The 15,073-nt window shown below is 42.4% G+C and overlaps 1 protein-coding gene across 2 annotated transcripts in view; it reads left to right on the top strand.

The window, feature by feature from the left end:
- Nucleotides 1-15,073, top strand: part of il1rapl2 (interleukin 1 receptor accessory protein-like 2) — a 287,495-nt gene that overhangs the window by 157,648 nt on the left and 114,774 nt on the right. For both annotated transcript variants that reach the window (XM_062560730.1, XM_062560729.1), the window contains exons 2-3: nucleotides 249-418; nucleotides 1,759-1,862. In XM_062560730.1, the coding sequence (XP_062416714.1) occupies nucleotides 249-418; nucleotides 1,759-1,862 (274 nt within the window). The remainder of the gene's footprint in view (nucleotides 1-248; nucleotides 419-1,758; nucleotides 1,863-15,073) is intronic.

Below are 15,073 nucleotides of genomic sequence, written 5' to 3'. Positions count from 1 at the left end.
AATCCAGATAAAACCAAACCTGGTTTGTTTGTGTCTCTCTCAGCAGTTTTTCTCCCTGAAAGGGTTTTTCATGATGGTCTTGTTTCAGTTTGTCAAACATAGTATCTTCCCCCTGCAGTGATGTAGTATTGGGACTCATTCCACTGTATAATAGTCTCTATGCTTTATGTTTGTTACCAAATATTATTTCTAATAAATCATCTAATTATATTTCTAATATTTCTCTGTCTGTTTTTCTCTGCTCGCAGTGGATGGATGCATAGACTGGTCCGTGGATCTCAAGGAGTACCATGTTCTTGCCGATGAACCTGTTCGGGTGAAATGTGCCTTGTTCTACAGCTACATCCGAACCAACTACACCATGGCAACCAACGCCAAGCTGCGCCTCATCTGGTACAAGAACAAAGGAGATGCGGAGGTGAGACCTGGAGTAGTAGACCATGAAAAGGGAAGCTGTAGAAGTCCAACACTAGCAATCATAAATGGGAAATAACCCGTTTTATTTTATTAGTTGGGATTTAAAAAAACGTCTCATGAATAAATGAATAATAATAACACATAGGGCTGTCAACATAATAAACAAATGAATTAATGCGATTAATGTGGCTGAATTAATGCAACAAAATATTTGAATGTAGTTAACAGAACTTTTGTTTGCATCCGGTCCCGGAAGTTAACTGGAAGTTGACCGCTGAAACAAAACAGGCCGCTGGCTGCAGTCAGTTACATCAAGAAGGAGAGAGCTTTTTGTATCGGAGGTTAAACAAACAGAGGCGTGACATAGCGCAGAGAACTGTGCAGAGGAATTACTCCACGTGTCAAACAGAAGGGGGTGAGTGGCATACGGACCACTTTACGCATGCTAAGCTAGCTGCTAGGCTAAGCTAGCTGCTAGGCTACTTCCATCTCAACATCTAACGATACCCTTCGTGGCACACAGTCTGTAGAGGACCACCAACTGTGTCCCTAAAGGACTGTAGTTTGAAAATATCCTGTCTATATGCGTGGACATTGTTGGCACTTCAATCATAGCTGTCAAATAATGGAGAGTTGAGAGGACAGCAGGAAGAGTCGCTAGTTCGACATCTTACACATCTGGCGCAAATGTGAACAAAATAACAAAAATGAAGATTCAGATTGTCAGGATAAAACTTACATACATACAATACAGTTTTAGCTAATAGCAGAGGAAGTCTGGGTATTTATAATAATCAGGGAAGGATATTCTGAACTATACGATTTTTTGGATATCTATGGATTTATTTGTTTTGATAATTATTTCGAACAATTTCTTGATTTCAAATCCAAGCAGGTTTTAAAGTGGAAAATAACCCTTTAAACAGTCAGGATCCATGTGTTGATTGTGGAGAATGTGAAGAATCTCTTTACTATCTTGGGGTGTGCTTGTGTTTGAGTAATAGCCAATACACAGAAACCGGAGGGACTGATAAATCATACCGTTTTCCCAAGTGGCACAATAAAACTCTGCCCCTGTCTCCCGGCAGTGTGGATTATTAAAACAGGATTTAGTTGGATTAAATTTCAACCTAATGATACATGTGATATGCATTTCCAGGATGTCAAAACCTTATCCTGTGGGTGAAATGGTGTGACCTCCTTCTCTATGACACTTTAATTACTCTCCCCCTCTGTCTTAATACTAGAGAGAGATGACCTTTATGTCTCTGAACACTTTTCAAAAAGCCCTTCATTGTTTTGTTATTGCTCTAACATTGTGTTTTCTACTGTGGTTTTTAGGAGCCCATAATATTCTCAGGTCACAGGCTGAGTAAAGAAGACGACTCCATCTGGTTCCGATCTGCTGAGATGGAAGACAATGGATTCTACACCTGTGTACTAAGGTACCATCCCACATACATCTTCACACTGTCATGACCCCCCTTTAAAGTCACTTTTGGATTGTCCAAGGAATGTAATTTAGGATTGTTTCAGCTCCAGTTGGATTTGTTGCTGACATCTCTTGATGACCATAGTTCCTTTACTGACATGACACCTAAAGGTCACAGTGCGCTGAGCAACACACTAACTTTATTTTGTTATACAACACATTACGACTAAATAAATATGGCGAAGATTTCAAAAGCACGCAAAGATTTTTTTTCAGCCAGAATCCGCCACAAAGCAGTGCCCTCGGAGTCGCATGGGAACGGCTGCAGAAGAGATTTGGAATTTACAGTGTTCCGTCTGCACCCAGGTGGTTCATTTCCATCGTGTTGTCAAATTTCAGTGCTGTTTCAAAAAAAGAATGTGAGGTTTTTGTTTGAGAGAAAATAAAAAGCCCTTTCCCCCCTCACTACTTCAAAACATAGATGTGTGGTATCTAAAAAGATATACTATTCATCATCATCATCATTCAATATTCACCATGCATATGTACCTCATATTTTGATTCCCTATTACATATATCAGTGATCATCAAAAAACATTTGGTCATGACAGCAGAATAATGGTTATTAATAATAACCGTTAACCAACAACTTTCACCAATTAATGGAGTCAGTTGGGTAGTAAAAAGGTAATGAAAAACTTAATTGTAATAATATGTTTAGCAAACTTCATGGGCTGGAGTTGTCACTTAAGGGAGGACAGCAGACCTAGAAAGGTAAGCCCTTCATTGCATTGGCTGAGGTATTACCTCCATTATCTAGGTATTGCAGGTGCATGTTGCTGCCAGTTTAATAGATTTAATAATTACATTATGGCTGTTGACACAACAGCAGAATCTGGCCTCAGTCCTATGAGGCCCTTCAGGGACACCTGTATGTGAGTGTGATGGTGTGTGTGTGTGTGTTGGTGAATATTTGTTTGATACTACGATGGAGGGGGTGGTGTTGTTGTGGACTCACCTTGTGCACTAGTTGGCTTACAGTATTGTTTACCTGCATTAAAGTGGAGTGTGTGTGTGTGTGTTTATGCGTGTGGTTTGCTGTTGTATGTGCTAGGAGTAGCATTTCTTCAAAATTAAACAACTTTTCCCATTAGGCTGAGGGAAAACTAAAATTCATCCTCCACCTTCAGCATATCACATAGTTGGGTTTTGTTTTATGTCATTTCTTATGGAGCAGAATGATACTGCATACTACAAAGTTATTTTCCTATTAAAAGGAAATTTCCTATTATCAACCCTGTGATGAACAATAAAAACAAAGGAATGTTGATGCGTTCTGCTTTGCGTTGCAATGGATTTAATCTTATGAAAAATCATAATTGATAATCAAGGTCCACTTATTACATCTTTTAACCACATTTCGCAGCTGGCAGATGTAGTTTGGTCAGTTGTCATGGAGATTTCTTATTATCAGTTCACCCAGGTACAGAACTTCAGTCACATAATAGCAGATGATGGTTTTGGACCAAATAAAAGGGAATGCGTGGTATAATATATCACAAGCTATCTCCATCACAACTGCTGATGGAGGCCATGAGACGGGATGCTAGCCATTCGGTCACTTTTCAGGGTCTAGTCTTTACATACAAATAAAAACATTTTGATTATCTGGCTGAACCCAAAGAAATTGGTTAGGGCTGTCATTCTAAAGCTTAGTGTAGATGACTGAAACAAAGTAAGAATGATTCTTTGAATTGGAAGTTATTTGTCTTTGCTTTACTCCTTCCATCCTTTCACTTTGAAACTCCAGGAGCTTTAACTTGAGTTGCACTAGACTAGAGAAACTACCACATCCCATTTGTCTCCCTCTTCATGCCCTCACCTCCACCTTCTCGCTTCCTTCATCTTACCAATTCCTTCACCTCACCTCCGTCTCCTTTTCTCCTTCTCTGGTTCCGGAATCCTTTTCCTGCTTTCTTCTTTCCTCTCGCTTGAACTCTTTCCCACTTTCTTGTTTTCCCCTTCCTGCACCCGGTTCTCTTTACCTCCCTCTCATCATACCATCCTCAGCCTCTCCTCCCCCTCAGTTTTTCCGCCCAGAGCTTGACACCTATCCTCCTTAATAAGCTCTCTCTCCAGGCCACTCTCTCTCTCTCTCTCTCTCTCTCTCTCTCTCTGTTTCTGTCCCCACCTCGCTCGCTCAGCATGACAACCTAATTAGGGCCTGGTGTCTGTCATTGTCTCGGATTCTCTCATTAACACACACACAGACACACAAGAAACACGCTTTTGGAGGAACAGCACCTCCCACCCTAGCGGGGTGCTATCAACAGGATCCTATTATGTGCCTACAAGGTTGTTTCTATGTGTAGATGTGCACAGAGAAAGGGTATAATGTGCTTCTAAATGCCTCTTGGTCTGATGTATTTCCTTGTTTCTCTGATAAAGAAAGCTGCATGTGTTGCCCATTATGAAGCCCCTTTTTCACATCTTCCACCTGACACAGTTGTGACTGAGGTGAAGTCGTGATGACTGAACCACTAAAAACATCACTTCAATCTCATTTGCAGCCAGAAATGATAAAACGGGTGAAATGTAACCAAGTGTGGTTACTCTACTTATCTCAATATATAGCGGCAAGGTCCCATCATTCTTGCCTCCGATACATCGGCCCTGCAGGAGTCATTCGTTGGGTCTTACCTTCACACGCGCGCTGCCTGCACGTTGTGCAAATCACTACAAATGGTTCTCCTTGGAAATGGTCAATGACAAATGACAATGACAATGATAAATTCGAATGAGAAACAAGGTAAAGAATGGACACAGCTGATACAACGACACACGAGGAGGAACTGAGGGGCCGTTGAGTCCTAAACTTTCCCGTGTTGCATCTCTATTTCACACGGGAGGGTCGACGAGATTTGTGCGGGGGGGTAATACTGCTAAACCCAAACGACTGATACTTAATGTGGCACAGTATTTGTCTTGTTAAGTAGCTTATAGTGTGTGATTAGCCATTACCACAGTGCTGGATGTTAATCAGGCAGTGGATAGTTTCACAGCAGAAGCTGGTGTGCAAGAGATGCCTCATTAAGGGAAAACAGCTCTTTATGGCTGTTTTGCAACAATTTGTCACGATCAAAAGCTCTCTGACTTACGCCCTCACGCCTTAGGTTCAGTGTGGTGCAGAGATTGCTAGGGAAATAAAGTTAAGGCTTTTAGATTGAGCAGGTATAGTTTTTTTAAATAAAAAAGGAGAAAAAATCATTACAGCCGATTAATAAAGCTGAAAATAAATGAATCAAGTACTGTTGATTATGGAGTCTAATCTAATCTGCTTCTCAATTTCTCTGCGTTTTACTAACAAGACATCATTTTATTGTAGCATGCTTGTATACATTTCCAAATGAACTTCCTACGTCACTGGAAACAAATCAGTTAGGTTTAGCAATGTTATTTGAATAACATATTGTTGTTTGCGTTGAAAAAGTGACTGTAGTGACTTTGCCAAAGAACACTGAATCAACACTACTGTGTTCACATCCCAAGGGTTTCTGAATCCTGAATTACCTTCTCATCTATCCATCATTGTCAATCATCTGCCCAGGCCTTTTCTTTGTCTGTAGTGATCGATGTGTGTGTGAACAAACAAGCTGAGACACATGGGTCAATAGGAACATTTTTTTTGTAATTGTATTTCCCCCATACTTTTAATAGTTTAGCTTGAGTCTACTTATATTGCTGACTGTCCCTCTGGCCTTCACTGTGCCAGCCAGTTCACTGCTGTCCTTAATATAATTATATTATATATACCTGGCTGGCCTATGCAAAAGCGAAAGAGGAAGGGAGCTACCCGGCCCGGAGGAAGCCCGGGGCCCCCATTTGGAGCCAGGCCCAGATGGAGGGCCCAACAGCGAGCGTCTGGTGGCCAGGCATAGCCCGGCCAGGCATAGCCCGAAGGAGTGACACGGCATCCCATGATTCTATCCCCCATGGGTTCACGACCTGTGGAGGAAACCAATGGGGTCGGGTGCGCTGCTACAAGGGTGGCAGTGACAGTGGGGGGTCTAGACGGAACAGACCTGGGCGGGAGATGCTGGCGGAACCGGAGCTTGTGCGAGAGGTGGATCTGGTGGGGCTTACCTCTACGCACAGGCTCGGCTCTGGAACCACACTCCTGGATAGGGGATGGACTCTATTCCAGTGTTTCTCAACTGGTGGGTCGCGACCCACTAGTGGACTGACGCGGACCCGTTTGTAGTGGGTCGCGGGCCTTTGCATGGGAAAAAAAAAAAAAGACAGCGGAGTGTCGGTTTTTTTTCCGGCTCGTCCGTCCATGTTTTCAGTCAGCGCGGCTGACCGGCACAATGACCATCCGGCACCTCAGAAGGGGGAAACGGAACCATTCAAGCTGTCTATAGTAAGGATGGGACCCTGTTGACCGTGACTGAGGAGGTTATCGGGCGGTGGAAGGAACACTTTGAGGAACTCCTAAATCCAACTCCTACGCCCTCTTTGGTAGAGGCCGGAGCTGGAGGCAGAGGAGGGATTTTCGTCAATTTGCCTGGTGGAGGTCACTCAGGTCAAACAACTCCGTAGTGGCACAGCCCCGGGGATTGATGAGAATCGTCCAGAGATGCTAAAAGCAATGGGGGTTGGGGTGTTGTCTTGGATGACACCCATCTTCAACATTGAGTGGAAGTCTGGGACATTGCCAAAAGAGTGGCAGACTGGTGTGGTGGTACCTCTCTTCAAAAAGGGGGAGCAGAGAGTGTGTGACAATTACAGTGGTATCACACTACTCAGCCTCCCTGGTAAAGTCTACTCCAAGGTGCTGGAAAGGAGGGTTCGCCCGATAGTCGAACCAAGGATTGAAAAGGAACAATGCGGTTCTTGTCCTGGTCGTGGAATGACTAGCCAGCTCTTTACTCTTTCACGAATCTTGGAGGGGGCCTGGGAGTATGCTCATCCAGTCTACGTGTGTTTTGTGGATTTGGAGAAGGCGTGTGACCGGGTCCCCTGAGAGAAAATTTGGGAGTACGGGGTGAGGGGGTCCTTACTTGGGGCCATTCAATCCCTGTACGCCCAAAGCGAGAGCTGTGTTCGGGTGCTCGGCAAGTCGGAGTCATCCCGTGGGGGTTGGCCTTCGCCAGGGCTGCGCCTTATCACCAATCTTGTTTTTGGTTTTCATGGACAGGATATCGATGCGTAGTCGAGGGGAGGAGGGTCTACAGTTCGGGGGGCTGCGGATTTCATCGCTGCTTTTTGCAGATGATGTGGTCCTGATGGCATCCTCGGTCTGCGGCCTCCAACTCTCACTGGAGCGGTTCGCAGCCGAGTTGGGAAGCGGTTGGGATGAGAATTAGCACCTCCAAATCTGAGGCCATGGTTCTCAGCCTTCTCCAGGTAGGGAATGTGTCCTTAACCCAAGTGAAGGAGGACAATTACCTCGGGGTCTCGGAAGATGGAGTGTGAGCTTGGCCGGAGAATTGGAGCAGCGGGGGCGGTATTGCACTCACTTTACCGCACCGTTGTGACGAAAAGAGAGCTGAGCCGAAAGGCAAAGCTCTCGATCTACCAGTCAATCTTCATTCCTACCCTCACCTATGGTCATGATGGATGGGTCATGACTGAAAGAACTAGGTCACTGAACTAGGTTTTGGGTCCCCTTGCTGGAGCTGTTGCCCCCGCGACCCGTTCCTGGATAAGCGGTTGAAGGTGAGATGGGAGATGGCTGGTCTCAAGTTAGATTTGTATTATTTTTCTTTCGACCATTTCTTTATACTCTGCTCTTTACAGATCACCTGTCTGTATCAAGATTTCATTTGACACGTAACACAGTGGCCCACCAATTGTCAAATTGCTTCTTTGAAGACAAAATTTTTAAGTTAGCGTTAGGAAACAACCAGTTAGGTTTGAACAAAACAAAGATCAGGGTTGGTTTCACAATCAATGTGTACTCTTGGGTTTAGGCAACAAAACCTCATGGTTAAAAGTCTTGTGTTTGCTGGACCAAACCACCTCCTGTTGCACATAAACAACATATTATTTTCGGATGTCCCTTCCTCTCTGTCAATGCACATGAAACCAATGGATAGCGGTTGGTGATTATTTCAGGACCTGCCGTGATACTGGGCGGTCCTTTCCTTTGTACCTTTTCTCTTTTTTGTCCTTACCCTCACAATTTGGGATTGTACTGCTTGTTAAAAGGGCAAAGTTGCATTAAGAGGATGAGTTAATTTAAAAAGTTTTGGGAGTAATCAATGGTCTGGTTATAGCACCATTTACAGGAGGGTTTCCTAATGTGTCAAGAGGATGTTGGCTCGCAGATGCATAGAGTTATCTCCAATGTCAGTCAAATGATATCAAAGAAGACTGGATACCAGAAGAATAATTAGAAGAAAATGCTCAGCTGAATTTATGTGCATACATTAGGGCTTTGTTGGCCCAAGGCAAATGTATTGCCATTCACAGGCAGTATTGATTCTTTTTTGTGACCTCTACAAAGAAGCCCTGGCCTCTTTAATTCATGTAGCATGCATGCCCTGGGTCTTCCCCGAGCTGAATAGCTGCTGGCAAATAATGTCTCCTATTCTCTCTGAGATTGCCGACAAGCTCCTGAAGCACTCGCATATCCTGCCTTCAAAGAAATGCAAAGACTAGTGCTGTCTACATAAACACGTTAATATAAGCGATTAATGTGGCCAAGATAAATGCAATAAAATGTTTTAATGTAGTTGACGTAATGTAGTAAATGTAACGTAGTAAACAAAACGGCCGCTAGCTGCAGTCAGTTAGACACAAGAGAGCAAGACAGTAGCTCAAGATGGAGAGAGCTTTTTGCATTGGAAGTAAAACAAACAGGCGCGACAAAGCTGCCTTTCAGCATAAAATAGTTGTTAGGCATTAGGTCTCTTTGCAAGATGTCGCACCATCTCATTCAATCACATCACTCGTGACTGTTGTTGGGTGCTGTCCCAAAAATCAAAAGTTTTTGCACAATTTACATACTTTCAGTAAAAAAAATGGTTAAGCTAGCCTCATTTTTGGGGATGGTGAAAAAAAAAACTTTGATATGTGTGCGAAGGATTACGAATGGAAGCATAACCTTCTAGATAATTATCTGGCTAGCTATATCCAAGAAAAGGGGGCACTGGGGGCGGGGTATGAAAATCAATTTACAAAGTATTACATCTGAAGATTTGTTGTATCTTGAAAAACCTTAGGCTTACTCTTTCTATCCACCTCTGCCGCAGCTTCCACGTGTGATTTCTCTATCTTGGTGAAACAGCCTTGAGATCTGATTGGTCAAGCCACACTACAGGGGTCCTGCTCTGTGTTGAGGGATGATAACAGATTTCTAGGATTAAGGATTGAGGCTCTCTAGCTTTCAGCTGTCAGGCGTCTTCAAACCGATGCTTTCCCGACAAACTCTCAACTGGGAGACCCACATTGCCATTTCTCCCATTAGTTAGCTCCGTCTCCCCCAGTCCTCACTCCCAGCATAAGCAGCTCACTATGAAAGAAAGCTTCTTCTACCATCACTAAGGCAATGTTTCGGCAGGAGTTAGATTAGCATGTGTTGTTATTTTTGTGTTGATTTGTACACAGTTGTTTGTTGTAATGAGAGATTCGGTATGTTTATGAACTGCCATGCTCCGCTACATACTGTGCATGTATACAGTAGTTCTGTGGTTTTACATGTTATGAGCGCAGGAATTCAGTTCCCCAGTTGCATGGCAGTGTGATGATGTTTCACTGTGTACCATTTACTAAAAAATACACCTGGCCCTCCACACAAATAGATTTCCCTACAGACAGAGGTTTAGCTACCCGAGGAACACGCGTAGTGAACAAACACCGCCTCCTTGCATCACCTTTGCCGGCTTGTAGCCACACGTGGCCTGCCGTGAGGTTGTTAGCTTTGTTTTCCAGCTAGCCCCCTTTCTAACTCATATAACCCGTCCTCATCTCACAAACACACATGTTCTCCCTCACATACGTCCTCTTCCCCTTTCCACATGCATGAATGAATGTTCCTATTTGTTGTTTGCATATTACGATATTGTATAGTAGTATCATTGTGATCAGTATTGTTTGAAGTTACTAAAATCAGTTATACATTCATGAGCAGTTTTTTTGTACTGTGAGTTTCACACAAACTATTAAACAGAAAATGGCTAACTTAATATTTAAAAAAAAGATGACATACACTCACCTAAAGGATTATTAGGAACACTGGTTCAATTTCTCATTAATGCAATTATCTAATCAACCAATCACATGGCCGTTGCTTCAATGCATTTAGGGGTATGGTCCTGATCAAGACAATCTCCTGAACTCCAAACTGAATGTCAGAACGGGAAAGAAAGGTGATTTAAGCAATTTTGAGCGTGGCATGGTTGTTGGTGCCAGACGGGCCAGTCTGAGTATTTCACAATCTGCTCAGTTACTGGGATTTTCACGCTCAACCATTTCTAGGGTTTACAAAGAATGGTGTGAAAAGGGAAAAACATCCAGTATGCGGCAGTCATGTGGGCAAAAATGCCTTGTTGATGCTAGAGGTCAGAGGAGAATGGGCCGACTGATTCAAGCTGATAGAAGAGAAACTTTGACTGAAATAACCACTCGTTACAACCGAGGTATGCAGCAAAGCATTTTTGAAGCCACAACAGGCAAAACCTTGAGGTGGATGGGCTACAACAGCAGAAGACCCCACCGGGTACCACTCATCTCCACTACAAATAGCAAAAAGAGGCTACAATTTGCAAAAGCTCACCAAAATTGGACAGTTGAAGAGAAAAATGTTGCCTAGTCTGATGAGTCTCGGTTTCTGTTAAAACATTCAGATGGTAGAGTCAGAATTTGGCGTAAACAGAATGAGAACATGGATCCATCATGCCTTGTTACCACTTTGCAGGCTGGTGATGGTGTAATGGCGTGGGGGATGTTTTCTTGGCCTTTCAGTACTTTCTTGAATCAATGCCACGTAGAATTAAGGCAGTTCTGAAGGCGGAAGGGGGTCAAACACAGTATTAGTATGGTGTTCCTATTATTAGCTATAGTTATTAATAGTTATTTTAGCTGTATTTAGATGTGGTGTATACATTTAATTAACTTGCACTATAATAATTCAATGAATACTTATTATACTCATAGTATGTTTCGGAGTGTGTGCGTCTAGTAAAGAGAACAAGTTCTGACATTAAAACAAATCCTTCATTTTTCTGATTTGTATTTTTCTTTTTTCATGAATTATTATGATGTTCAAGGAGCGACTTGTACTTTCTATGTGAATTTGCAGTTCTGTTTTAGAATAAAGAGTTGGAATTTTTTAATCAGATTCATTGATTAATTGATAAAATAATTGACCGATTATCACAATAATCGTTAGTTGCAGCCCTAAACAGCAATGAATAGACCAGAGATGCAGCAACACAACTTGGCTCAAGTTGATCAGAAAATGATTAAAATACCGTGAAATGGATCTTTGGCTATACCGCCCACCCTAATATACAGTATCATATAATATTAGTTGCAGTCATCAGTCTAGAAACAGCCTCAAACATGAGTTCAAATGATGTCTTCCTTTTCTTCCTCATTGTCCCCATGTGCTTTGTTCGCTGTGTTTTTTTGCAAATTGCCGCAACCCCCTCCTATCTGTTTATAATGCTTCCTTTGATCAGCTAGTCAGATCTGTCCTTTACCTGTTGGGATTGTGGGGGTTTGTGAGAACCAGAGATGAAAAACTCGAGACACTGTTATAAAACCAACAGTGCACAGACCTTAAAAGGGCAATAACGTTCTCTCTCATGAGACCATAACTATAAAAAAAAAAGATTGTCTCAGACAAGATCTGCAGCAAAAGAGAAGTGTGCGCTGGGAGAAGGAGAAAGAAATGAAAGCAGGTGGGTGGGAAACAGAGAGACAGGGAGGGTAAAGAGAGACTCAAGGAGAAAGTAGTTCAATTGGACGAATGGGGAGAAAGGGTAAGTAGTCGGACAGAAAAACAAGGGGGAGCTGAGCGAGAGTGGAAAAGGAAAGTAGAGAGCGAGGTGAAAAGCAAAAATCCATTTTCTCTGCCGGAATAAGGACCTCGCGAGGGGGTGAGGGCATACGCCGACTGCCCAGGACCCGCTCTACATCCAACAACACACACACAAAAACACACACATATCACTGAGTGCAAAATTGATACACAGTGAGAGGTCTCAGTTTATTTTTGAGGCTGCAATACTGTGAGAAAGACCTATTCTGCAACACTCTGTGAAAGATGGGCACAAAAATAATCAAAAATCGAGGAACACACACACAAGAGACGAGAGGACAAAGAATGAGGGAGACAGAGGACAAACCAAAAGAGAAAAGGGAGAGAACAAAATAAGTGTTACATAGTGAACAAGGCACCGTGAGATGAGCGATTTCATGCTTCTGGCTTTACCCACTGTTCACTTCAACACACCACATTAGATGGAAATGTAACATGTTCTCTGTGGAGGAGAGTGAGTGACTAGCTGGACTCTGGGATAGGGGGATTGGCTTGCCGGGTGGATGAGTGCCTGTTTCATTTGGGTGACATCTTGGCAGCAAATTTGGGATGGTATCAGTTGCTGCTTGTTTAGTTTTGTTTGGCAGGGAGATTGGCGCGCAGACTTGTCGGTGGAATGACAGACAAAGTGTCAACTTTTTAAAATGTTTCCTGGAAATTTTTCTTGGACAACTCTTCTGATTATTCTTTTCACTCCTCTGTCAGAAATCTTGCGAGGATCACCTGGTCGAAACTAATTTATATAGAATGCTTGTCTTTCCACTTCCGTATTATTGCCCCAGTGCTCACTGGAACATTGAGAAGCTTAGAAATGCTATAACCAAAGCCATCATGGTGTCTTGCAACAATTAGGTTGCAAAGGTCTTGAGACACCTCTTTGCTTTTACCCATCATGGGATGCGTCTTGTGTGCCACCTTGGCAGTGAGACCGTTTTGTAGGCCATCAGTTGGGACTGAACCAGCTGATATTAATTTGCACTGACAAGGGTCTGGATTGCTTTTTTAATTACTCATAGTTTTCAGCTGTTGTCTTGACTTTCCATACCTTTTTGCACTTCACTTTATTCATGTGTTCAATACTTTTTTCCCTGTGTCATTTCAAATTTTTACACATAACTTTTATTCTGAACTTCTTTGTTTTGGTTTCTTTCTGGTGAAAATGTCATGTCAATAGCTCCTCTGGACGATGCTCATTGGTCTGAGATAAAACCTTATCATTCTACTGTACTGTAGTTCTATGTTCGAAACTAATGGCTCACCATCGTCCTGGGCATGGTAGAAAATATCGATGCAGATGACACGTTATGAACACGTCCGTGTTGCAGCTGGGAGGGGGACAGCTAGTAAGGTTAGCTGTTGGCAGCTGTCGGGAATGACAGTGTTGCTTTGCTAAATAACAAATCTAACAGCTTAAACACCAAGGATTCATTGAGTTACATTATGATGCGCTTATAAGGGTTCAGTCTGGCGGCTGTTGCAGATTTCCTTGGCCAGAAACTTCACTACAATTACTTTTGTTAATATTGGTATCAGCTGCTCAATTTCTGGTGACGTTTATTAAGCTTGGCTGTAGACCGGTGGACATTAATGTAGGAAAAACACAAACCTAATAACATCGTGAACAATGCAAACAATAATATGTAACTTATTTTGGAGACATGCACTCTAAAGTCTTCTTTTTCTCCTTTTCACACCTGCCCACGCATCTCTGGTCTCCTCAGCGTCAGTTCATTACATCCAACTCAATGAGCACAGTCGCTGTATGGTAATGAAGTTGATGACTGGGTTGTTGTTTGTTTTTAGGTAAAATGTGCATTACACAAGCAATTTTTCCATTTAGTTCCATTAGTTTCCAACTCATTTCCATTATCTTCACAATTATTCTGACAAAAGCAATGTGAAAAAAGCACTTTTAATTCATAGTTTAGTTTCATTCACACTTTGGTTATTGTGAATCCAACCTTGTCGCTTAAAACTCAGCTTCTTGAAAATTATGTTTTCCAATTATGCTGCCTGGATTCAATAAAAGTAAAGGGATCACTACATGGAGTCAGACCTAAAACCTGAAAATGTGCATATTTTCCACTCTGGGTTCCTCAGAGTAAATACATTTACTACATTTTTATGCTTTTTGGTTGGATGCGGGAAATAAAAAAGTTTTGTTTATTGTATGAAATATATAAAATAATAGATATATAATGTGTTTTGAAAAATATAAACGGATAGTTAAAAATATCTGGGGCTGAGCACATTATGTGTTATGAATGTGTTAATGTAGCAATGCGCTAATCTGATAATGTTTTCACCATGCGTTGACAGCATTTCTTTTTTGCATTGGGAGGGGCTTAACACTGTTGCACACATTAACCGAGAAAATTGAGAAAGGTACTGCACTTCTGAATGGACATTTTCCCTTCAAAGATACACTAAACGGCCTAGTCAATAAAAGCAAAGCTATTTGTAACGACTGCAAACCGGAAGAGTCTTATCATAGAATTTTTCTGAGCGTAAAGTACTGTGAGCCTAAAGTACTGTGAGCCTAAAGTTACTACGAGCCTGAAGTACAACTTAAAGCGATACGCATTATTGATGTCGACCCATACAATCAGTGGAGCGAGACTTTGGCAGACTATGTTGGACGCGGCATGCGGGAGAACTGTCACAAACAAGAAGAATGAAGCGTCTTTAGAATCGCACCGAATGAGGCGCGTACGAGCCTCCCCAACACGCTCCGCCCCGAGGGGAAAACACAAGCTGCATGAAACAGAGTGACGGCGTTTCAACAAGCACCAACTGTTACTCTCACTGACAACATGCAGGCTCACACAGCCGTCTGAAGCACAGCATCTGCACACTTTGAAAGTTGGGTTTTTCTTGCTGGTCACATTGTTGAGAAGAAGAGAGGTTCTTTATCGTCCGAAAATGTAAGTGACCAAGTGTGTCTATGCAACTGGCTTACTTTTTTACTGGATACCATGCATGTTCTCTACGACCTTTTGGTATGGTTGAATGGATAGTTGCTGCTCTAGTGCGCATTTTGAAAGTAAAGTAGTAGTGCTAGTTTTAGTTTATTTAACTAAAATAAGTTTAATTGCCAAACAATAACTCAAATAAAGAAATGCTTTCATGGGTTATCATGGACTTCACTGAGAAACAACTAATGCCCTGCCTCTTTC

The sequence above is a fragment of the Pungitius pungitius genome, chromosome 2 (assembly GCF_949316345.1).
Source record: "Pungitius pungitius chromosome 2, fPunPun2.1, whole genome shotgun sequence".
NCBI classification, from domain to species: domain Eukaryota; kingdom Metazoa; phylum Chordata; class Actinopteri; order Perciformes; family Gasterosteidae; genus Pungitius; species Pungitius pungitius.
Note: the sequence above shows the minus strand (reverse complement) of the source record. Positions and strands in the feature narration are given on the sequence as shown.